The sequence below is a fragment of the Hippocampus guttulatus genome, chromosome 2 (genome assembly GCF_054856545.1).
Source record: "Hippocampus guttulatus isolate MCC_2025c chromosome 2, RoL_Hgut_1.0, whole genome shotgun sequence".
NCBI lineage: Eukaryota > Metazoa > Chordata > Actinopteri > Syngnathiformes > Syngnathidae > Hippocampus > Hippocampus guttulatus.
The window spans coordinates 23,083,098-23,107,199 of NC_141262.1; the positions used below are offsets into that span (position 1 = coordinate 23,083,098).

Consider the following 24,102-nt stretch of genomic DNA (forward strand, 5'->3'; position numbering starts at 1 on the left):
AAGCAAGGAAGGGTGGAAGGAAGGGAGGGAGGAAGGAAGGAAGGGAAGGGAGGGAGGAAGGGACAGAGGGGGTAAGGGTGCCAGTCAAGAAGGATAGAAGGTAGCAGGAAAGAAGCACTATGACATGAAGGAAACAAGGAGGGTATAAATGAAAGGATGAAATGGGGGAAGGAAATAAGGAACTGAGTAAGGATGATATGAAGGGAACAAGGATGTATGAATAAAATAGGATACCTTTATTGTCATTGTGCACAACAAAATTGAAACATTTAAATGGATGACAGCGTGATCTGTGAAAAATGACACAGGATGGAAGAATGGATGAAGCAGGAGAAGTCTCATACTTTGGTATTTTTGCTTTTTTTAAATAAAACACCCCAAGCTCATGTGAGTATTGCACCACTTTTATGTTTAACTGAAATAACAGGCTCCTTCAAAACCATCAAAATGAGGAGAAAAAAAAACATGTCAAGTGGTGCGTGGGTTGTAATATGGCAGAGCTCTGATGAAGGCGTCCAGTCGTGTGCTGAAGAGATCACTGTCCAACGAGTTACCCAGAATGCACGTCGGGTTCTTGACGATGTTCTCCACATACAGCTGAAATACACACATGTGCGCGTACACGTCATTCACGTGGGGATGATGGTGTGGATTTGCAGAGCTCCTCACTGACGTTGCTGTAGATGTGCTGCAGCGCATCCCGGGCGTTGCTCACGGAAAGATCTGTGTTCATGACAAATTTGAGTCCACTGGGGGTCTCGAAGTAATGAAGACGATAGCGGCTGGTCTGGAAGGACTGGAAGCCCTCCTTCCTGAAAATGGCTAAGGAACACAAGTGCAATACAAACAAAAGGACTGAAAAACTGACCATGTAGCCCAAAGGATACGAGTCCAAAGGAGACATTTTACTAACGAAGGACCGGATGGAGAACAGCATGCCGTACATCAGCTTGTACTCCTGCAGGCAAAAGGGTCACTTAGATTTTTTTCATCTCCCTTCAAATCAGGATTTCATTCAATCTATTATGGTTAAACTCAAGTCACTTTTTTTCAAATCAACTTTACCCATTTAAATAAATGGAAATCCATTCCACCCCCAAAATTTGGAACATTTTTAAGTACTGTAAGAAATAGAGTAATAACATAAGTAAATAGAATGTAAATAATTTTACATCATGATTTTGTAGTTCATTTCACTGGACTTTGTGCTGCTCTGTTCTGGTGTGCATGTCTACTCCACCAGGGGGCGATTATACATTAAAATTAATAAGCAGGTGTATTTGTTAGTTTTCACAGCACATAACAGATATATTGCTGCGATTATTGAATAAAGTCCGTCTGCATGTATTTCTGCACCGTTTGTGCTCAAACATCAGTTGTTTGAAAGTTTACAACGACTGCAACATCGATCCTAGTTTTGTGACCACTGCAAAAAAAAATGAATCAACTGTACCTCCTCCTTTGAGATACCAGCTTGCTTCTTTCGGTTCCACTCGTTGTAATACAGGCACTTTCCATTTCGGTCGAATATGTACAGGTTATGCACAGTCATCTGAAGCACACACCACCAATGAACGGAATTGGGACATCATTTTGGCAAATGTTTTTTTGAATTTTTTAATCCAGTTTCTGTGTTATTTTTATTTTTTAGAATTGTATCTAAACCGAGCAAGAGACATGTTTTTGGTATGTAGGGGGTGAAACCCCACGCAGGCGCGGGTACATATAAGAGAGATTCGAACCAACCACCCAACAGTGAAGCAGACGTGCAATCACTTCACGGTGCTGTCAATTGCCGACTTCCCCGGTGTACATGTGAATTCAAGAGATTCAAACCCTCAAATCCCTCACAAACACCAAACTTGGCGTCATAGTATTGTTACAATTCAATTGCTTTAAATGGACGGGGGAAATCAAGTCTTGTAAGGCCAAAATAGAGATAACATTTATGAAATGAAATCCGTATTTACCTTGTTTTCCCATTTCCCGTAGGACCCCCAATCCAGAGGCGCCTGCTCATATGCCTGATTACAATTGCGCGCCGTGTAATCATTTGCACTTTGAAAAAAAAACTAAAATTGGATTAAAAGCACATCATGATTATTTTATTTATCTAATGCATTATTGTGTACACATTTTTTGAAACTACGACACAGAACTTATTTCTCACGAGGAGTGGACGTTGGCGGCATCGACGGGCACCTCTCCCGGGGTCGATGCTACCTTTCGAGCGGCATTAAACTTCCAAAGACGAAATGGCCGTCAAGAAATCATTATCAGGTTTTTGGCCAGCAATGCGGGGAGATTTTTCTTTTAGACATGCGTCGAGAGATGTCATCAAATAAACAATTTCGTTGGTACGTCGGAGCTGTAACTCTACTAAAGTCCAGTAGGTGGCGGCAGATGATTGTGTTGACCAAAGCGCCGTTGCCCGAGACGCAAGCGTGTAACGACTGGCTGGTGACGCCATTGACTTGTCCCCCCGTTTGCGAAGCTGAAATACAGACTGACAGGGGGTGGGGCACTCGAGAGATTCTGGGTGCGAATACTCCTTTTCATTAAAGTGAATTAAAGTATCTAAATTCGCCATGGATATGAATATGAGTATGAACGGTTGCCTCTGTGTTTGTGACCTGCCCTTGACTGGTGGTGACCAGTCCCGAGTGTACACAAAGTCAACTGGGACTGACTCCAGATCACCGAGACCTTAATGAGGACAAGCAATAGAAAATAGATGGGTGGACTGATGGATGGATGGATGAATGGGTGGATGGCCTAAGCGACACTGACCTATGAATTCACCCATGTCAAGAGTTAGGATAATAGAGGCTGTTTTATCTGCGCTAATCTGCACTAGGGTGTTCATCAGTTGAGGTGGGAATTTACCCTAATGAGGACAAACGGTATAGAAAACAGATGAATTCCCTGAGCATAACTAACCCATGGGTTAGCTAATACGTCAAGAGGGGATAATAGAGATTGTCGCCATTAATGCATCTATAAGAGTCTACAATCAGGAGAAAACAAATCCTCTGTCTTCCATTCAAGGTCATCATGGATTGTGAGCTCAAGTCCAGCCTCACGTGGGGTCAGACATCACATCTGTAACCACATATGATGGGGGGGGGGGGGGGGGATTAGGGTGCGATCAAATCAAAAAGTGGGCAAGTGTCCATATGTGACATCTGTGCACAGGCCCCAGTATTTTGGCATTTTTTACTTTTAGTCAGGATACATGAGTCGTGATAGGTCAGATTAGTGCAAGGGGTGGGTTTAAAAAGCATCCCATGAGCGGATAACGGTAGACGGACGGACAGGGGACAGGAGACCAGGTAGTCAATCATACTACTTCCTCATTAATGTTAGTATTGTTAGTTACAGCATTGTCAGCTCACATAATTGCAAAAATACATTTTTTAAACAATATTTATTGATATAGTGTCATTCAATGGTTGCTTGCATTGGCCACTGGCTTGACCTCAAACAGCACCGTGACAGAAGATTCCAGTAGAAGTCAGGTATGAGCTAAGGTAGAAGCCAACTCCATAACTAACACTGGAGACTCATGTTAACTGGCTAACTGGAGGCTAACCCTGATAGTTAACGTTAGAGGTAAAGTTAAAAGGTAACTTCGTAATCTAACGTTGGATGCTTACTTTGGAAGCTAACATTTGAAGCTGACATTAAATGTGAAAAGATAACTTTGGAGTCCAATACTTAGAAAGCTAAAATTGAGGCTAACTTAATTGAACGTTTGGAAATTACCTTCCGAATCTAATTTCAGAAACTAACGTGTGAGCTAATGTTGGTCGCCAGTGTTAGTGATAAAGTTGGCGCTGCTTTTACAGTCATGTTCGCGAGCCGGGCGCCAGCGACGGTGGGAAAAGGTGCCAAGTTTTCTGTGGAAGAGCTGTACGGTTTTACCAAAAAGCCAAAGTTTACCAAAGGGCAATGCGGGAAAGCAGACAAAGCGGACAGCAAGAAGGACGTAAAAGAGAATGAAGAAGTGGTCCTGGCGTCTCACATCTTGGAGGCAGCCAAGCGGGTGATGGAAAGGCGACGGCTGGAAATTTACATGAGGGAATGTGACGTGACCATGGAGGATTGCGGCATGGCCTACAGGTGAGTGAGCCACGCAGAAATGCCCACAGCACCTCCTTTTATGGGTCCTGTCTGTTGCCTGTCATAACATCCCATAGCCACAAGTGACTTGAATAAAATGTTCCCCCCTAGCTGACAGAAAAAGCAAATAACTGTTATTAAAATCAGGTTTTGCTTTTTGATTCCTTTTTAAAATCTGCTTTATACCTCTTAAAAATGCAGTGCTGATGTTGTTTGGTCTTTTTCAGAAATCTCGGAAAAACCGGACTCAGAGTGTCCTGTTTGGGACTAGGTAAACATCTCACTCACACACATGCACACACGCACACCCACACACACACACGCGCACACACACACACACACACACACACACACTTCTCTGCTTATTTTCTTTTCACAGGAACATGGGTGACGTTTGGCTCTCAGATCTCAGATGAGGTGTGTATGTGTGTGTTTTTTGTAATCATTTCATAAACGTGTCCATGACTGTGTGTGTGTGTGTGTATATATATATATATATACCCGCAGATGGCAGATAGTGTGATGACGTTGGCGTACGATAACGGCATCAACGTGTTTGACACGGCTGAAGTCTACGCCTCTGGCAGGTATCCTACACACCAAATGTGTGTGTGTGTGTGTGTGTGTGTGTGTGTGTGTGTGTGTGTGTGTGTGGGTGTATGTGTGTGCGCGTGCATACGAGATGGAATCATGCAATCATGTATGTATTTCAGAGCTGAGACAACTTTGGGAAACATCTTAGAGAAGAAAGGCTGGAGGTAAAGTGACCACGAAGATGATGGAGTAACTCAGCCGTCCCGCCAGTTGTCGTTGTGATTGTTGTTTTTGTTGTTGACCAGGCGGTCCAGCTATGTGGTGACCACAAAAATCTATTGGGGAGGACAGTGAGTATGATTGACAGCCACTCAATCACAAGACATTCTTAGATGTTGACATTGCATGGTGTTTTGCAGGGCCGAGACAGAGCGAGGGTTGTCGCGGAAACACATAATTGAAGGTGAACACACATACCCTGACACACACACACACACACGTAGACATGAACACGCAAAGGTTTGGAAGAACTCAAAGCGACACAGCAGAAGCTGAAAAAGTGTGTGTGTCCGTTTGTGTGCGTGTAAGGGCTCCGTGGTTCTCTGGCCAGGTTGAAGCTGGACTATGTTGACATCATCTTTGCCAACAGAAGTGACGTCAACTCGCCCATGGAGGGTTCGTGAATGCACTCTGACCCTAAAATTACGATGCAAAAATTAGAATGCTAACACACAGCGTGTGTCTCTGTGTGTACACGTGTATGCAGAGGTGGTGCGAGCAATGACATTTGTCATCAACCAGGGCATGGCCATGTACTGGGGCACCTCACGCTGGAATGCGATGGAGATCATGGTAAACTCCATCTGTGCCTGGAGCTTGAAACAATAGTGTGTTACAACCATGTCCTGCGCGTGTGTGTGTGTGTGTGTGTGTGCGTGTGTGTTTGTGTGGTCTGACAGGAAGCATACTCCATCGCTCGACAGTTTAATCTAGTTCCTCCGGTGTGTGAGCAGGCCGAGTATAACTACTTCCAGCGGGACAAAGTGGAACTACACTTGCCAGAACTCTACCACAAGATTGGTAGCCCCCCCCCCCCTGCCGCACATACACACACCCAGAGACGCGTGCACACACCCCGTTAATGTGACGTATTTCAGGTGTTGGGGCCATGACGTGGTCACCTTTAGCCTGCGGAATGCTCACAGGAAAATATAACAGCGGCCTCCCTCAAAGCTCCAGAGCTGCCATGAAGGTGAAATCAGCTATCAATAGGGGTGTTCACACGGCAAGATTTGGTCCGGTGCTACGCCGGGGCTGCCCCAGTAGAGCGTTCACACGTGCAAATTAGCTCCGGCGTAGCCCCGGAAAACAGCTTACACCGGACCAAATTTGATCCACCTCAGGGAGGTGGTTTAAAAATTTGCTCCGGAGCAAATGCTTGTTAGCGAAGCAGCACCGATGTAAATTTGCACGTGTGAACGCAACTGGGTTAAATTTGCTCCAGAGCAAATGCTTGTGAAGAGTTTACGTACGGCGAGAATGCGTTGCTTTCGCGCTCTGTCGGACTTCCGTCATGTGTTTGTTTAATAACGACACAAGACTTGGCTGGTAACATCTTTCCTTTTGTAGGAGACTGGACTGTCTCAGAGTTGTTTGTGTAGTTTGTTCCTTTGTTGTGTGTTCACAACCCCCCGCCCCCATATAATTTATTTTGTGATTTCCTCTCTTGATTTTCTGTTTGGCGCATTACGTATTTGCTTTTCTGAGTGTCATTGAAGTCATCGTTGATTTACGTTTTCGGGGGCGGTCACTCTCGAGCAGAAGGCACGGAGACCGAGAAGGAGAAGGACGTGCCTGTCCAGTAGTCGCTTGAGTTGTGTATACGTTTTAAAAAGAACCAACACGACAGCTCATTTGTTTTCTGTCGTTTTGCTCCGCTGCAGAAACTGCCGTGTGAACGCAAGTGGGGCTGCACCGACGCTGTGCCGGTGCAGACACGCTCAGCGGCTTTGTATGTGTGAACGCTCCACACAATTTGCTGCGGTGCAAAATATATCGCAACAAAATACATCGGTGCAGCGCCGGAGCAAATGTGTGCCGTGTGAACACCCCTATTATCTCGAAAACGCATCGGTTGCCATGGTGACCAATCGCGCATATGCATGCGCAGGGTCACGGGTGGCTGAAGGAGCGTCTCTGCAGCGACGAGGGCAAGCAGCAGCTGAGTAAAGTCAAAGAGCTCTATCTGTTGGCGGACAGGATCGGATGCACCCCCGCTCAGCTTGCCATCGGTACACGCACGCACACGCACAGGCACACAAGTAGGAAGTATTAAAAGCGTGACTTGGTGTGTGTCAGCCTGGTGTCTGCGCAGTGAAGGAGTCAGTTGTGTTCTACTGGGTGCATCCAACACAGAGCAGCTAATGGAGAACCTCAGTTCCATCCAGGTAACCAAACCAAAAACAACCAAGCAAACAGAGACCATCTGAATCACTGTGCACCAAACAATCACACAGCACGAAATACAGTGCCCTTCCTCATGTCTTCCAGGTCCTGTCACAGCTGACTCCGGCCCTTATCGCAGAGATGGACACGTTACTAGGCAACAAGCCCCGGAAGCCCAAAAAGGAGGCAAAAAGCTGAGAGGCATCCATATTCAAATGAATGGGTGAGGACAAAAGTGGCCTGGATGTAAATGGCCAACACTTTCCATTTGACAAATAAAAACATAACTTTGTGTTTGTGTTTTTTTGAATGAGCATATGTAAAACCTCAGACTCCGACACAAGCACGTCACTTTCAATGATGGCGTTTGTTCTTTTTCTTTTTTTTCATTTGGATTCCGTTAATCAAACTATCCGCAAGATGGTACCATTGTATGGCATTTTGTATTTTGGCACTGATCACACAAATTTAACTGTGTGCTCTCGGAAAAAAAATCACCAACGATCGCTATTAATTGATTTGAAAATAACATAATAGCTTCTCCAGTTTGGCATCCCTAACCGGTTTCCCCACTGACGACTCAGGGTTCGGCTCGTTGCACTACATTACCTCAAATATGACCGAGCCGCGCCTCTTTTGGTACAACCAATGAGCGAATCCAAACGACTAATGTCTACGTCGCACTAAAAAATATTCCAAAGCATCGAACATAGCTTAAAACATAACATTTGAATTACATGTTTTTGTTTTCTCACAGTCAGAATCACAGGCGATTCTAAACGTTTGCTGTGCGTTCACATGTCTTTTTCCCCGTTGTTGTCAGTCACTGATTCCCACATTTCCGAGCTTTGACAAGCGTAACCGCATGTTCGGAGAGATTCGGACCCGGCTGCTGATTGGTCGGCTGGCCTAACATGTGTTCGGAAACATTCGACCACGCCTGCTGATTGGCCTGTGGCCTCATGTGACCCACCGTGCCGATTCACAGTGTCACCTTGGCTCTGGCTGCTGCAGGTGGACTGTCCGACCCACAGGCAGGCACGAAGACAGGAAGTGAGCCGGGAATCGGAATCGGAGCCGGCCAACCATGACGTCTCCGAAGAGCAAGACGTCTCCGAAGGCCGTCAAGTTCCTCTTCGGAGGCTTGGCTGGGTAAGCGCCACCGCTCGCTGCCCAGACTAGCGTGCTAACAGCTAGTTCGTTAGGTAGTTAGCTGCTTTCAGTGCCGAGAGTATCTATCATCTTTGAACTCCTCATGTATGACTGTCAGTGTTTTTTTCCTCTATCTGTGTGGCCAATAATGAGCATCCTGCACATTATTTACATTATCAGTATGAACTCATGGTAGAGTTGAAATAATCAAAACAAGTTCAGCCTCGTTGATGAATGGTAAAGCCGGTTTTAAATTAGATAGCTGCTAAAACAAAGCAAACTTTCTGAACACCTCAAACCATATTAACCGTGTGTGTGTGTGTGTGTGTGTGTGTGTTTGTGGTCGTGGGGGCATACAGGATGGGCGCCACCGTGTTCGTTCAGCCCCTAGACCTAGTGAAGAACCGCATGCAGCTGAGTGGTCAGGGCTCCAAGGCTCGAGAATACAAAACCAGCTTCCACGCGATTGCCTCCATCTTGAAGAACGAGGGCATCAGTGGCATCTACACCGGGTAAGCCGCTGTGACCTTTCACCCTCCTGGCAAGTGGTTAATGTCCACTGTGTGTGTGCATCTTAGACTGTCTGCAGGTCTGCTGCGCCAGGCCACCTACACCACCACCCGTCTTGGCATCTATACCATTTTGTTCGAGAAGATGACCTCAGCCGACGGTCGCCCGCCAAACTTCTTCCTCAAGGTGCCTGACGCGAGCTCCCCCTTCCCCCTTCCACCATTTGGATCTCCACTCTGATACTGTCCTGTACTCCTCCTACAGGCGCTGATCGGGATGACGGCCGGCGCCACGGGGGCATTCGTGGGCACACCAGCTGAGGTAGCACTCATCCGGATGACGGCGGATGGGCGGTGAGGGTCACTACATCAGACCACTGCCACTACTACATCTTGTTTCCATTGCTATGACATCACTCTTGTTACTGTTACACCGTATGTCACTTTCACAACATTTTGTATTAACACTACATCATTGATGTGGTGCTACTTGATCAGGGATGGGCAACACAAAGGCTGGAGGGTGCAACAATTTTTCATTAGTGCTACTCGGGGGTCCACATAGAACCAGGCACTTCTTAACCAAATGTATGACAAAAATGCGATTTTAAATATGGACAAAATACATGCAAAATATGTTTAGTGAGCAACAAAATCACTACTTTTTTTCAGGGCAAAGGGCTCTTGCATAAAAACTGCTATTCAAGGACGGCACAAAACTGCTGAACAAGAAACCAACATGAATCGCAAAACCTTTTTTTCTCCCCTACAAAAATCAACTCACTCAAAATTGGAACATTATTGAGATACTATGTTTGTCCTGCATATCATTCCAAACCCGCAACAAATGATTATGACTACTGATGTTGTAGCACAAGGCAGTAAAAGACCCACTGTAGGCGCAGCTAAGACATATCTGCCATCTAGTGGTAATTGGTGATATTACAATTTACAACCACAGCACATTTGCAGTTTGGCATCGGTGGATTTGCGTATTATCTATTTTTGTCCCCTGTCATCAATTATAGAGAATATTCATCGTTTTGAGGGGGGGGTTAAAAAAATTGTGGGGGAAGAGGAGAATTAATCGAGGGCCACTCAGAGTGTGGTCGAGGGCCACATGTGGCGCACCAGTATTAGATCATACAGCATTACGTCATTGTTTTTCCGGCACTGATGTATTATTCAAACGTGACTAAATGATCAAACATGACATCATTTTTACTTTACTATGACATCTTACTTAAATCACTACTATATCAAGTCACTAATGCATCCAATGTAACTAGTCAGTCATTTGTATGGCACTACTACATCATTGTTAATGCTCATCACTACACAGTGGCTGGAGAGTGATTGCGCAATTGTGGCATGTTCTCACATGACATCGTACGTGCAGACTTCCTGTTGACCAGCAACGAGGGTACACCAACGTGTTTAACGCCCTGGCTCGGATCATGCGCGAGGAGGGTGTCACCACGTTGTGGAGGGTGAGCGTCTGCCCACCTCCCTCCCTGCTACGCCCACATTTGTTTGTCTGCTCTGGCTCATTGATAATTGTGTTTTTTTTTTAAAGGGGTGCATTCCCACAATGGCGCGGGCAGTGGTGGTCAACGCCGCCCAACTAGCATCTTACTCACAGTCCAAACAGGCACTGCTAGACTCTGGTAAATACACACGTGCACAAACACACACCCCCGTTCATCCAGCTTGTGATCACTCACGTGCGTCTCATTTCCTTTAGGGTACTTCGGTGACGACATCCTGTGTCATTTCTGCGCCAGTATGATCAGCGGCCTGGTCACCACGGCGGCGTCCATGCCCGTCGATATCGTCAAGACCAGGTGAGACCCAGCGTTCGCGAAACCGAGCCGCGGGCCTCTCACCCCTAATTGTCTTTTTTCCAGAATTCAGAACATGAGAATGATTGACGGCAAACCCGAGTACAAGAACGGCCTGGTGAGTCTGCATGGGATGACATTGATGACAACGAAACACAAAAACAGTTTTCCCAAACGGCGGGGGGAATGAATGCGCAAGCATGCTGGTGTCATCTGTGCTCTGACCTGTAGGAGGTGCTGGTGCGCGTGGTGGGCAAGGAGGGCTTCTTTTCGCTGTGGAAAGGCTTCACGCCGTACTACGCTCGCCTCGGACCGCACACTGTGCTCACCTTCATCTTTCTGGAGCAGATGAACCGCCTGTACAAGACCTACGTGCTCGAACGCTAACACACGCCGACCAAGACGGACGCGCGCACAAATGCAACCATAGGTGTTATAATTATATTCTTTTTATAAGAAGAATGGAAAAAATGGGGATTTAGGTCATGGATTACATCTTTCTGTCACTTATCGCCCCAACAACAACAGCAAGACTAACCACGGTGGCAGATGCTCTATATGATGATGGTCTATTAAAAACTTTGGGACAGTTGGTTGGACTTTGTCAATGCATCACGTGACGAACATGAACACAGAGAGACGAGCACAAACCAGAGATACGCACATGCAAACATGGGGAGGACAAACACGGAGATGCACGTATGGAAACACACATGGGGACACTCACGAACAGAGACACGTGCCAACGGACGCACAAAAACAAAGACACACAAACATACAAGCAGATGCACACTGAGAACTAAACAAGGGAACGCACACAAACGTGTGTATGTATGTATATATATATATATATGCGGCCCGGTGGTTAGTGCGTCGACCTCACAGTGCAGAGGTAACGGGTTCAATTCCAGCTGCGGCCTCCCTGTGTGGAGTTTGCATGTTCTCCTCGTGCCTGTGTGGGTTTTTTCCGGGTACTCCTGTTTCCTCCCACATTCCAAAAACACGCATGGCAGGTTGATTGAACACTCAAAATTGTTCCTCGGTGTGAGTCTGAGTGCGGATGGTTGTTCGTCTCTGTGTGTCCCGCGATTGGCTGGCAACCGGTTCAGGGTGTCCCCCGCCTACTGCCCAAAGACAGCTGGGATAGGCTCCAGCACGCCCCGCGACCCTTGTGAGGATAAGCGCATCGGAAAATGAATGAATATATATATATACTATATATATACACACACACAGAAAAACAGACACAAACACTCAAATTTGGACACAATCACACAACAAGGAGACAGGCACACACACATACACATGATGAAGCCACTCAACGCGTGGACAAGTATGACTAAGTGTTATACAAAAGTCATGTGGCTGCCCACATAGTCTTGAACGTCGTCCATTTTCTACTGCATCGCTACACTCTTGGACTAGTCGCTAGCTAATCGCCGCGAACATCAAGACAAGACAGGCAAGAGTCCATCCAGGAAAGGGTCCGAGCCCGGATTCGAACCCCTGACCTCGTAACAGTCGAGGCAGACGTGCTTACTACTCGCTCACCTCGCCGGGCAGTTCTCAAGATTACTTTTCTATTTCTGCTCTCCACTGCTTAAGGTGAACGGAAAGGTTAAAGCGTGTGTGCGGCTGTGTGACTGACCTTTGCTTGAAGGCTGAGCGTGTCATATTTCTCCTTTAGATGAACTCCAACCTTCTCTCGGGGCGCGCCAGGGACCGTCTGACTGTTACACACGCACAGTGTATAATGTCATTCATTTTGGAACACAGAACAAATGTGGCTTGAGTGAATTTGTGGCTTAAGATTCCTGCCCCGAATACAACCTGTGTTACCATGGTAGCACAGGATGAAGCGCTTTCACAGACACCTTACATGCTCGTGCAACACATGCAAGCTCTCACATGTAGTGCTGTGAAATAGTATTTGCCCTGTTCCTGATTTCTGTGTACTTTGCATATTTATCTCATACAAAGGTTTCAGTTCATCAAACCAATTTTAATACCACACAGAGACAACCCAAGTAAACACAAAATGCAGTTTCTAATTGCTAGTGTAACTTATTAAGGCACACAAAAAAAAAATCCAATAACACCCTCACACCACATTTGATGAATCAAGTAATCACATAAATAGTATTTGTCTCGCAAAGTGAAGTTGGCTACAAGATCTCAAGAAACAAACGCATCATGCCAAGTTCCGAAGAAATTAGAACAAAAGTTATTGAAATCTATCTCTCTAGAAAAGGTTACAAAGCAATTTCCAAGACTCCGAGGCTTCAGCAAACCACAGACATGACCCACCAATGGATAAAACTGGGAATAGTGGAGTGGCTGACCAGCTAAAATTACTCCAATAGTGTGACGACGACTTATCCAAGATGTTGCAAAAGAACCTAGAACAACACCCAAAAAACGCTAGACCTTGCTGGCCTCAGTTCAACTCAGTGTTCACAACACTGGCCACAAATGGCATCCATGGGAGAGTTCCCAGGCACAAAACACTTTTGCCCAAAAAGAACACAAAGGCTCATCTCACATTTTTCAAAAGACATCTTGGTGATCGTCATGACTTTTGGAAAAACATTCTGTGGACTGACGAGTCAAAACTTGCACTTTTTGGAAGATATGCGGCCCCATTATGCCTGGGGTAAATATGGCACAGCATTTGATAAAAAGAACATCATGCCGACAGTGATGCATGGTGGTAGCAGTGTGATGGCCTGTGGCTGCTTTGCTAACTCAGGACCAGGACAGCTTGCTGTGATTGATGGAACAATTAATTTAGCTGTCTACCAGAAAATCCTGAAGAAGAATGTTTGACAGTTAATTTGCATCCTCAAACTCCAATACTTTTTTCTGTATGCTCTTTCTCTCTTACAAACACACATCTCCCTTACGGTCTCTTTCACAAATATCAACACGTTATAGTGTCACACGCCTTACAGTCAAACACATGCACACAGGCTTGAAGATGACATCCGCAAAAAAATTCTACACACTCCCTTGGCCTCCCTCTGGGTCCGCCCCCCCCCGGCCACCAAGGTCCATAAAGGGCTGCTTGCAGCCCCCCTTGCGGGACACTTCCTCGTGGCCGTGGGACACTTCCTCCCCGCTCGGACAAACCACCCGCACCAGCAGCTCCTCCACTGAAGACAGCTGAGGTAGGCCGCCCCCCCCCCCCGCCTCCCAAACCCCTTCCGCTTGTGCTTTTCTTGTCATTTGTGAGCGACCTTCAAGAGAAGGTCAAAGATGAGACAAACAGGAAGTGAGGACAAAGTCCAGAGGGGTGGGCAAACTTTGGAGCTCAAGGGCCACACTTGACTTAGAAATCAGACAGGTCATTCCTAGATTAGATTTTAAAAAAAAATCTAATTTGAATGTACAATTTTGAATTTGTTTTCATATCAAAATTCATGCTTATTTCAAACCGTGTTGTTGCTAACTAATCTAACCATAATGAATTTAAATTAAACAATGATTTAATAAGGTGAAAACATGCAGAATTCATTATGTTAAATTATATATTTCACAAACTATTTTGCATTTTATGAAAAGATAAAAATTAGTCATATAAATTTTACATTTAAAAATGTATTTTTTCATATGTTTACTTTTATTTGAAAAAATACAATTTGTCATTTACCACACAATAAATTAAAAATGTATACTTATAAACTTTTATTATAAAAATTTTACTTGTTTTTCATTTTTTAATGTTCATTATAATTTAAAAAAACCAATTGTTTTATTTATCATTTATAATTACAAGGTATTTACCAATCAATTACTTTTTCTTTGAAATAGTAAAATAAGTTTGATTTTTACAATCTGTTAACAAAAATTATTTATGTGATACATGAATGACAAATAAGAATGAATGCATTTCGGAGTACAAAACTGTTCAATGAATGGATGAAGATTTTAAAGGACTTCTCATTAGCATTTATTCGCTAGCCAACTATTTCCTGCAGCTACATTTGCTGGGAAGTTAGCACAGCGCCAATACTTTAGCTCACTGAAACGATTAGAAAAGGTCATGGTATTAATAGCGCAAATATTTCTAGACTACAGTGTTTCCCCCTGCCTCCTCCCTTCCACCTCTATACTGATTCCAATTGGCTCCGGGGAGTGGGGCGGTTAAGGGATTTTCACATGCGCTTTTCTCATCTTCAGACAAGATGTCCATCACAAAGATCCACGCTCGGGAGATTCTCGACTCCAGAGGGAACCCCACAGTGGAAGTGGACCTGTGGACCGCCAAGGGTGAGCGTCATAGCTTAGCCTATCCTATCCTAGCCTAGAATTCACAAACGCTCAAGGATCTGTTCTCTTCAGGTCACTTCAGAGCGGCAGTCCCCAGCGGTGCCTCCACCGGCGTCCATGAGGCCCTGGAGCTGCGTGATGGCGACAAGAGCCGCTACCTGGGCAAAGGTATGCCCCCGTCGGCGGCCTTCCCTACGTGGGCGCAACACTCACACGTTCAATTGTTTGTTGTTTATTTTAGGGACCTTGAAGGCGGTGGAGCACGTCAACAAGGACATCGCCCCCCAGCTCATTGCCAAGGTTAATACAGCTGCGCCTTGAGATATTAATGACCATACTTTGGAGTTTTTCGGGACTAGAACCATTATTTGGATGATTATTATTTAAAAAAAAATAAAATAAAAGGCTTTAAATTGTTTAACACCACTCCCACTTTTAGACTCTGAAACTTAATAGTAAACAAAGAGAATTACACACTGGGTACTTAAAATAACCATTCAACGTTGCATTTGGGATGGCCCACTAGCTTAATGCTAATATGTAACTGAAAGCACAATTGACATGCTAACAGTTAGCATCAATAGCTGCTTTTTAAAAAAAACTAAAATTTTAAAGAAGCGATGGGTATTTGAATACAAACAATACTCAAGGCATATATTATATATATCCTCTATGAAAATGAATCATATTACAGGATCTTGGTGGTGTCTGGAATTAAAGGCATTTTCGTTCATTCCAATGGGGAAAGATGATTTGAGATACAAGTCTTCTGAGTTACCAGCATGATCAGGGAACGACTTACACTCATATTTTAAGACACCACTGCATAGTAATCCCCTGTAGATTCACAGTTCACTTGTCACATCTAATAGGAAAGTAGTACATGTGTTCTTCCAAGCACATTTGGTGTTTCGGCACTCAGCGGATGTCTGTCCCATTCCAGAATTTCAGCGTCATCGAGCAGGAGAAGATCGACAACTTCATGCTGGAATTGGACGGCACCGACAACAAATGTGAGTCCGTCTTTCTCTCCGTCCATCCGTCTGTCTTGTTCAAGCACATCTGACCTGTCCGTCGCTCGTCTGTCTCCACAGCTAAATTTGGCGCTAACGCCATCTTGGGGGTGTCGCTGGCCGTCTGCAAGGCAGGGGCTGCGGAGAAGGGGGTACCCCTCTACCGCCACATCGCCGACCTGGCCGGACACAAGGATGTCATCCTTCCTGTTCCCGTCAGTGTTTCAGGCAAAACTTTGACCATTGAGTCCATATCCTACTGGTACACTCAATCGTTCATGTACTAGTACACTCTGTCCTCACTGGGAAGACAATGAAATACACTCGTAGAAAAATTAGGGTGTACTAGTAAAGCAACTATATGCGACCAGTGAGGCTAAACTGTGTACTTGACATCCACTGATACTAGTACCACTAGTGTGCGTTAACAAGAATAATCTTATGTCACTAGTAATACGAGTACTGTGCAGATGTCAAGTGTACAGCTCTGCCTCACTAAGCAACATGTAGTTGTACTGCTAGTGCACACAAATGTCATACACAAGTGAAAAAAAATTCACTAGTAAGACATTTCTTCAACCAGTGCATCCTAGTCACTTTACTTGTGCGCAGAAATGGCATAAGTCATCATACGTCATGAGAAGGGCAGTCGTTGTACAAGTGAAGTGCTAGATATTAACTACCGGTAGTAGAATTTTATAATCTCACTAGTGCATTTCAAGTACTAGCATCACATTTTTTTTGCCTCACTAGTAACATGTAGTTGTTCTATTAGTGTGTCCTAATAATACTAATAATTACCAGATATTGACAAGTAGAATCTTATGTTACTAGTAGTACTTGTAAGCACACAGCAAAAGGTGCATTTTTGCCTCACTAAAAACTTCACAAGTAAGAGTCATTCTACTAGTGTGTCCTCGTTGTTTTACTAGTGCACAGATATGTCATCAATAGTGAAAGCCAGAACGGGGGGGGGGGGGGGGAACGACCCTCCATGAAGACGTAGTTGTTTTACTAGTGCACTAAAGTGTCAGGTAATAATAGAAAAAATATTCCTTAGAGAGTCATTCTACTAGTGCGTCATAGTTGTGCTACTAGCGTGCGGAAATGTTTTAAAGAAGTGGAAATAGTTTTGGCAAGAACATCACTCGTAAGACAGTCGTTCTATGAACACATTGGAATGCCTTACTTGTATGGACAATTCAGCGCACTAGTAGCATCTGGACTAAATGCTGGAAGGACACATCGTCTTAAGAGGTGCACATGATGCCCGCAGGCTTTCAACGTGATCAACGGGGGCAGTCACGCCGGGAACAAGCTAGCCATGCAGGAGTTCATGATCCTGCCGGTGGGCGCCGCCAACTTCCACGAGGCCATGAGGATCGGCGCCGAGGTGAGGTGGCCGTCCGCCCGCACGTAGCGGCGTTTGCCACGGCGAGGGGGGCCATTTTAATGGCCCCCCTCGTCCCTCCCGCAGGTGTACCACAACCTGAAGAACGTTATCAAGGCCAAATACGGCAAGGACGCCACCAATGTGGGTGATGAGGGAGGTTTTGCGCCCAACATCCTGGAGAACAACGAAGGTGAGATGCCAGAGCCATATTTATGCAAACCCTGCTTGGGGGGTGTCGGCCATATTGAATGTGGCAAATCTGCCATGGAAACTCACTCACTCCCATACTAGTTTTTGTGTGTGTGTGTCTCTCTCTCTCTCTCACACACACACACACACACACACAAAGCAGGGTTGTAATCGTTTTGTTTGTTTTTCATTATAGTAACCGGTAGTTTTGTTTTCATTTTCACTTTTTTTTTTTTATCTTTTAGTTTTAATTACTTTTTAGAGGAGGTTCGTTAGTTACTATTAGTTTTTATTCTTCAAAAAGTTAATTGAGTTTTTTTTGGTTTTAGTATTAGTTTAGTTTTTCTTTTTATATCTATTGACACCTTCCTAAAATAATGGCCTACGTATTTTTTTTTTCAGAAAACACAAAAAACGGAACCAAAAACTGCTTATGTTATTAATAATCTCATTTGAGAGGTAGAATTGAATGATCTGGTTAACTAGTTATTGTTGTGGTGCGCCACAGCCCTGGAGCTGTTGAAGACGGCCATTGAGAAGGCCGGCTACCCGGACAAGATCATCATCGGTATGGATGTGGCGGCGTCCGAGTTCTTCCGTGCCGGAAAGTACGACCTGGACTTTAAGTCGCCTGATGACCCTTCCAGACACATCAGCGGAGAGAAGCTCGGCGATTTGTACCGGAGCTTCATCAAGAACTACCCCGGTAAGCAAAAAAACCCCAAAAAAAAACTAACAGCTAACAGCTAGGCGGCTGAACCCCTACCTTCTCCATCCAGTCCAGTCCATCGAGGACCCATTTGACCAGGATGACTGGGAGCAGTGGGCCAAGTTCACGTCCTCCGTGGACATCCAGGTGACCGTCGCTGTCTCACATCATACAGCAACATCCACCAGTCTGCTTGAACTAAGACAGTGACCCATTAGATCGTAGGTGACGACCTGACGGTGACCAATCCCAAGAGGATCCAACAGGCAGTGGACAAGAAAGCCTGCAACTGCTTGCTGCTCAAAGTCAACCAGATCGGCTCTGTCACCGAGTCCATTCGGGCGTAAGACGCCGTCCAGCAGTCTGTCCAGATGTGTATGTAGTTGTGTGTGTGTATGTGTGTGTCTGACTTCACCTGTGTGTGTGTGTGTGTGTGTGTGTGTGTGTGTGTGTGTGTGTGTGTGTGTGTGTGTGTGTGTGTGTGTGTGTGTGTGTGTGTGTGTGTGTGGCAGGTGCAAGCTGGCTCAGAGCAGCGGCTGGGGCGTGATGGTCAGCCATCGTTCCGGCGAGACCGAGGACACATTCATCTCCGACTTGGTGGTTGGACTGTGCACTGGACAGGTAACACACAAAACACGCAAAAAAGTGCTAAGATGGAATTCTTAAGGGCTTCACATCTTGCGTTTTGTTCAAATTAAATAACATTGTAACCTACTATCTGTGCTGCAGATCAAGACCGGCGCCCCCTGCAGGTCCGAGCGTTTGGCCAAATACAATCAGCTGATGAGGTAAGCACTTCCTGGTTTACTTCCTGGTTTATGTTTTGGTTTACTTCCTTGCGCCCATCCGCCCACTCTCTGCTGTGAACCCCCCCACAGGATCGAGGAGGAGCTGGGCGACAAGGCCAAGTTCGCTGGGAAGGACTTCCGCCACCCCAAGATCCACTAAGGCCCCCCGGGCGCTGTTTTCTACAGAAGACAAAAGAACAATAACAACAATAAAAACAATGAAAAACAACAATCTAACGGGACCAAGTCAATAACCCACATACACAACCACACGCCTCTGTGACGTCAAGGTGGACGTTTGGGCGAAAGCCGCCGGTTGCCCGGCGATGAGCGGCAGCCATGTGACAAGACATCATCAAAGACAAAACCCGTTGCCACCACCGTCCTTGTCCGAGTGTATGTGGAAAGAGAGCGAGGGAGGAAGGCAGCGAGAGAGGGAAAGAGAAAGACAGAGGAAGAGCGAAAGATGGGAAAAGAGGGAGGGTGGGAAAGCAAGGGAAGCGATTAATATATAAAAGTGGGAATGAGAGAGAATGAGGAACTGGGGAGGGACAGAAGGGGACAAATAGAGACTGACATTTTGTTCTGTTGGCATGTTTTGCATTAGTCCCAAACTATTTTTTTAATCCTCAAAATTCTACACAAACACCCAAAAATGAAATCCTTTTTTTTCTTCACTGAAACTTTCTATTATATATATTTTTAAGTCTTTTTGAATATGATGCCACAAGCTGGGCACACTTAACACCTCCCTCATCCTCTTCAAAGTATTGGAACGGCAAGGTCATTTCCTTTGTTTTTGTTTGCAAACTGAAGAGGTTTCAGATCAAAAGACAAGCGTGAGACAAAAGTTGAGGACTTTCATGGTATTTACATCTGGGTGTGTGAAACAACTCCTTTTATTATCAAGTGAGCAAAAGTATTGGAATATGTAACTCATGGATGTTTCGACTGACATTAGCTAGTGTTTGTTTTTGGCTTTGGGTTTCACTCATGAAAACTGCATTTGCTGTTACGCAAAAATGGAGACCAGCGACCGGTCTATGGGAGAAAAGCCAATTTCGAAACTGAGAAAGCAGGAAAATCAATCACAGCTATTGGAGAAACATAATACAATTTGAAATGTCCTGAGAAAGAAAGAGACTACCGGTGTACTGAGCAATTGACATCCAACAGGTCGGCCAAGGGTATCTACAGCACTTAATGGCAGAAACAGTGAGAGAGGTGCATAGAAACACCCAAACAAAACAATCGGTGACATCACTGTTAACCTCCACAGGGCAGGGGGGCCAATTTATAAAGACAGGTGTGCGCCATTCCAAATCATGTACAATCAATTCAGCAGGTAAAAATTTAAGGACAGATTTTTCTTTTGTTTGCTAATGGGTGTTGCGTGTGTGTGTGTGTGTGTGTGTGTGTGTATGTGTGTATATATATATATATATATATATATATATATATATATTTTTTTTTTTTTAAAGGGAACAAGGCTGTCATCCATCAAAATGAGGAAAAAGTGGAGCGGCTGTGTGTGTGTGTGTGTGTGTGGGCGTGCGTCGAGTAATGCTCTCACAAATACAACAGCACATCAATCACAAGGCAAAAAAGGCCCATCAGTGCATGTGTGTGCAATGACGTCAATCTGCTGAAAGGGGGTTGAGACAAAAGGGGGCGGGGTGAACCGTTAGCCGCACCTTTGGGTCGGCACCATGTGAACGTCCTTCTTCCCCCTCCCCTCTCGCACAGGAAATATTTCACCGTGACGACCCGGTCGCCACGGCGACACTTTACGAGGGGCGGGATGCGGAGTCTTAGGGGTCACCGTGTGGAAAAAAGTGACGATGATGATGATGATGAAGGCGGACCTGTTGGTAACTAATGTCTTTTCCCACAAGAACCCAGATGGAGGCGGGATTGGGAACAAAAATTGTCCAGAGGTATGAATCAGAATGTTCATTTTTCCGGATCCTTCAATCAACCTAAAATGATTAGTTTTGAAATGGATATGCATGTCCTTAGGCGTTGAACGCCAATGTGTGTTTGTCTATACGCACCCTGCGATTGGCTGGCAAGCAGTCCAGAGTGTGACCCCGCCCCTTGGAGAAGAAGATGGATGGATCTACCGTCTGTGCAATTATGTCCAGGTGACTTCGCATCAATCCTACCTCAACAATCCCAATCACCACTTCCAGACCTTCAGTTTGCGAGTGTGCGAGAGAGAGACTCAGTCACCACGGCGACTCCGGCGCCAAGCATGCGTGACATCACGCCACCGAATCACAATAAAAGGCCAACCCGGGACCTTGGTCCTCAGATGCGTCCCGACTGGGAGGGGACGAACTTATTTAGCTCCGAGAGGACTTGCAATCAATTACCTATCGACGACCGACACAAGCTCTGTCGGGATTTTGGGACACGGCATTGAAACGACAACAAGTGGCAGCCTCCAGCCAATCACAGCGCAGCATGACTAACCTGAAAATGGACACCTCGGGTGCCTCCTTCCTCTCGTTCCTGGTCCTCATCTTCATCCTAACCCTCGCCGCAGAGTCCCGGCCGGCTACTCGGAGCCACGATGCCAAGGTCGGTCTAGGTCCAATTGCTTTTCCATCTCCTACCGATAGATATTGCTAGTCTTCAAGTCATGACATCATCATCTTCATGCAGGGCGCACATGTGACCCCAGGGAACATGTTTTATTCGTACCAGAATAAAAGGTGTTATTAGCACCTTTCCTGAGGTGTACTTATCACAATACAATGGTCAAATTCTATTATTTATTGTTGCTGTGAGTGGAGAGTTGGGGTGGGGGGGAATATTTTATTTTTCCTGGGAGCGGGGAGCATAACAAAGAACATACGATACACAAAATTTTGCCTCGTGGAGAGATGAGAAGCAAGCACGCTGAAATAACATCTGAAGGCAAGTGGGAGCTCCTTAACTAAGAAAACTGCAAGTACTGTGGCGCCTTAATAGACTTAAGGCGCCACCTTAGGCCCACTTAAGTTTGCCAACAAACATCTAAATGACTTGAAAACGGCTTGCCGTGGTCAGATGAAACCTAAGTGACGCATTTGGCATCAACCGCACCTGCGGTGTTTGGAGGATGAGAAAATGCATGCCAAAGAACTCCATCCTCACAATCCAGCTAGGCGGCAGACTCGGAGGCTTGCGCTGTCCAAACCTCCTTGAAGATGGATCACGGATGGGTTTTACAGCATGACAGTGACCCTGTCAAAGCAACAAAGGAGTAGCTCAGTAAGACACGCAGTGTCCTAGTCAGTATCCAGACCTCAAACCAAGTGAAAACATCTGCTGAACCTTCCAGCTTTTTTTAAACACATTTTTTGCCTGATATTCAATAAAAAATATGCATCACACTGTCATAAAAAACAAAAACGATCACTGCTATAATTCATTCCAAGTAAGCAAACTGACTAAACCTGGTACTCACTTGTATCTTCAGGCCATGACTGCCCTGTTTGGATCACGGCTCTCCTCCCTCCTCATGGCCCCACCGTCCTCCACAGAGGGGTCAGCGGTAGGTCCGGGGGCACCCCGGAAGCGGGAGGATGGTCAAGCGGATGGGACGGCGGGAGGGTCACGCTTCCTTGTGGAAGCCCTACGGCGGTACGCCAAGGTGAGGCGGCGCGGCGGGAAGTGGACGTCGCTTGGAGGACGAGGATGCTTTGGCTTGAAGATGGATCGCATCGGTGCCGTCAGCGGACTTGGATGCTAAACTCTGACATGCTACCTCTGACCCCTGGCAAAGGCTGCTAGACGACTGTGTGTGCGTGTGTAACAAGACAAGCATGTGTTAGACATGTGCATTTGTGTGTTGACAAGTTGTACCATGACAACATTCCATCACTGAATGTATGTGTGCGAAGCCGAATTAAAGAGAAAGTTCATTTGTTGTTTGTTCATTCAATTTATCCAGCCATCTATCTATTTTCACGATATAAATCAGCATGTATTGTATTGTATTTTCAAAAGCTCCTTTTCTTTCCCTGGCCTTGACACCTGGGTCAATTTTGATGATGCCATTTATCCATTTTTTTTCCAAATATGTCCTCATTAGGGCAAATTTCCACCTCCAAGAAACCGGTGCATTCCAGTGTTGAAAAACAACCTCCACTATCTCCAACCTTGTCCCATAGTTTAACCCATGAGTCCAATTTGCTGAAGCAATCCACACATTTTCTTCAATGCTTGTCCTCAAAGTAAATTAAAACTTGAAATACTAGTTTTGGAAGTCAGCTTCCATTATATACCCCTCTGGAAATATGGTGTAACCCAGGGGTGCCCAAACTTTTTGGACCGAAGATCTACTTTTCGATCAACTAACCTCACGGGATCTACCCTTACCGACACACGCACACGCACACGGACACGTACCCATACACGTACACGTACACGCACACGTACACACACGCACACGCCATGATGAGAAACAGCCTGAAACTGAGGCATGCGATGCACTTTTGCAGACTGTTAACCATCGTAGCTCACACGTACCGTTTTAAAGTGCTTCCCTGGCCCCTCCTAGGTTCCTTTTCTTTGCCCGTGCCCTCGGTGAATTGTACACGAAGCAAACTCTGAATGAGAATAATGTCGATAAAAGATAGAGCGCAACAGCTCTGATCACAAGCTGCAATTGCAGACAGCTGAGCGCAAACAACTTCCAGCGACGTCATCACGCGCCACCATAAATTCAAGATTTATCTGCTTTATTTTTTTTATATTTATTTTGTGAAAAGGAGACTGACAGGATGATTATGGTGCAGCGTACATTAACACTAAAATATATTACTAACATATATTAATAAAATATATTATTAACATGTACAAAGACACACAAATGGTTGTTTTTTTTCTCCTCGACACTGTTCGGATCTACTTGGGACCTGTTTTAGATCTACCGGTAGATCAGGATCGACGTAATGGGCACCCCTGGTGTAACCCATACACGGGCCACTGTGCTCAAATATTGTGTGAACAGAAGCCTGACATATTTTAATCGTGAGCATTAACTTAGCCAGAGATGGGTAGTAGCATATATTTACTCAGTTACATTTACATAAGTGTTTTTGGAGGGATGAATTACACTGGTCAACAGTAAATTTTTATCAAAAGTT

General features: G+C 45.3%; 5 protein-coding genes across 9 annotated transcripts; 4 read left to right on the top strand and 1 right to left on the bottom strand.

Moving 5' to 3' along the window:
- Window positions 1-213: 213 nt before the first annotated feature.
- On the bottom strand, window positions 214-2,029 carry trappc1 (trafficking protein particle complex subunit 1). 2 transcript variants are annotated; one of them, XM_086104599.1, is made up of 5 exons: window positions 1,971-2,029; window positions 1,454-1,552; window positions 888-958; window positions 674-812; window positions 214-597 (listed from the first exon to the last, which is right to left on the bottom strand). In XM_086104599.1, exons 2-5 carry the CDS (start codon window positions 1,550-1,552, stop codon window positions 469-471), a joined length of 438 nt encoding a protein of 145 aa, XP_085960725.1. In that variant the 5' UTR covers window positions 1,971-2,029; the 3' UTR covers window positions 214-468. The 2 variants fall into 2 exon arrangements, with proteins under 2 accessions (XP_085960725.1, XP_085960726.1); XM_086104600.1 differs by lacking the exon at window positions 1,971-2,029 and adding an exon at window positions 1,747-1,946.
- A 1,281-nt stretch (window positions 2,030-3,310) lies between these two features.
- Window positions 3,311-7,383, top strand: LOC147209048 (voltage-gated potassium channel subunit beta-2-like). Of its 4 annotated transcripts, none has more exons than XM_086104565.1 (15): window positions 3,311-3,332; window positions 3,440-3,518; window positions 3,849-4,122; window positions 4,350-4,539; window positions 4,630-4,709; window positions 4,836-4,880; window positions 4,962-5,006; window positions 5,076-5,119; window positions 5,245-5,331; window positions 5,423-5,508; window positions 5,616-5,736; window positions 5,814-5,908; window positions 6,827-6,947; window positions 7,015-7,103; window positions 7,207-7,383. In XM_086104565.1, exons 3-15 carry the CDS (start codon window positions 3,851-3,853, stop codon window positions 7,297-7,299), a joined length of 1,368 nt encoding a protein of 455 aa, XP_085960691.1. In that variant the 5' UTR covers window positions 3,311-3,332; window positions 3,440-3,518; window positions 3,849-3,850; the 3' UTR covers window positions 7,300-7,383. The 4 variants fall into 4 exon arrangements, with proteins under 4 accessions (XP_085960691.1, XP_085960711.1, XP_085960701.1 ...); XM_086104585.1 differs by having other exon boundaries at window positions 3,316-3,332; window positions 3,488-3,518; XM_086104593.1 differs by lacking the exon at window positions 3,311-3,332 and having other exon boundaries at window positions 3,339-3,518; window positions 4,350-4,393; window positions 4,502-4,539.
- Window positions 7,384-8,062: 679 nt separating this feature from the next.
- Window positions 8,063-11,195, top strand: slc25a11 (solute carrier family 25 member 11). Its single transcript, XM_086104597.1, has 9 exons — window positions 8,063-8,253; window positions 8,613-8,765; window positions 8,832-8,949; window positions 9,028-9,116; window positions 10,162-10,252; window positions 10,339-10,429; window positions 10,507-10,606; window positions 10,670-10,721; window positions 10,835-11,195. The coding sequence occupies exons 1-9, from the start codon at window positions 8,189-8,191 to the stop codon at window positions 10,988-10,990; spliced, it is 915 nt and encodes a 304-aa protein (XP_085960723.1). The 5' UTR covers window positions 8,063-8,188; the 3' UTR covers window positions 10,991-11,195.
- A 2,436-nt stretch (window positions 11,196-13,631) lies between these two features.
- eno3 (enolase 3, (beta, muscle)) lies at window positions 13,632-19,196 on the top strand. Its single transcript, XM_086104604.1, has 14 exons — window positions 13,632-13,770; window positions 14,783-14,872; window positions 14,945-15,040; window positions 15,114-15,172; window positions 15,816-15,885; window positions 15,967-16,100; window positions 17,162-17,278; window positions 17,363-17,468; window positions 17,976-18,173; window positions 18,247-18,323; window positions 18,395-18,519; window positions 18,689-18,797; window positions 18,906-18,964; window positions 19,055-19,196. Exons 2-14 carry the CDS (start codon window positions 14,788-14,790, stop codon window positions 19,122-19,124), a joined length of 1,305 nt encoding a protein of 434 aa, XP_085960730.1. The 5' UTR covers window positions 13,632-13,770; window positions 14,783-14,787; the 3' UTR covers window positions 19,125-19,196.
- Window positions 19,197-21,091: 1,895 nt separating this feature from the next.
- On the top strand, window positions 21,092-22,852 carry LOC147209051 (C-type natriuretic peptide 2-like). Its single transcript, XM_086104608.1, has 2 exons — window positions 21,092-21,547; window positions 22,431-22,852. The coding sequence occupies exons 1-2, from the start codon at window positions 21,431-21,433 to the stop codon at window positions 22,701-22,703; spliced, it is 390 nt and encodes a 129-aa protein (XP_085960734.1). The 5' UTR covers window positions 21,092-21,430; the 3' UTR covers window positions 22,704-22,852.
- The last annotated feature ends 1,250 nt before the right edge of the window (window positions 22,853-24,102 follow it).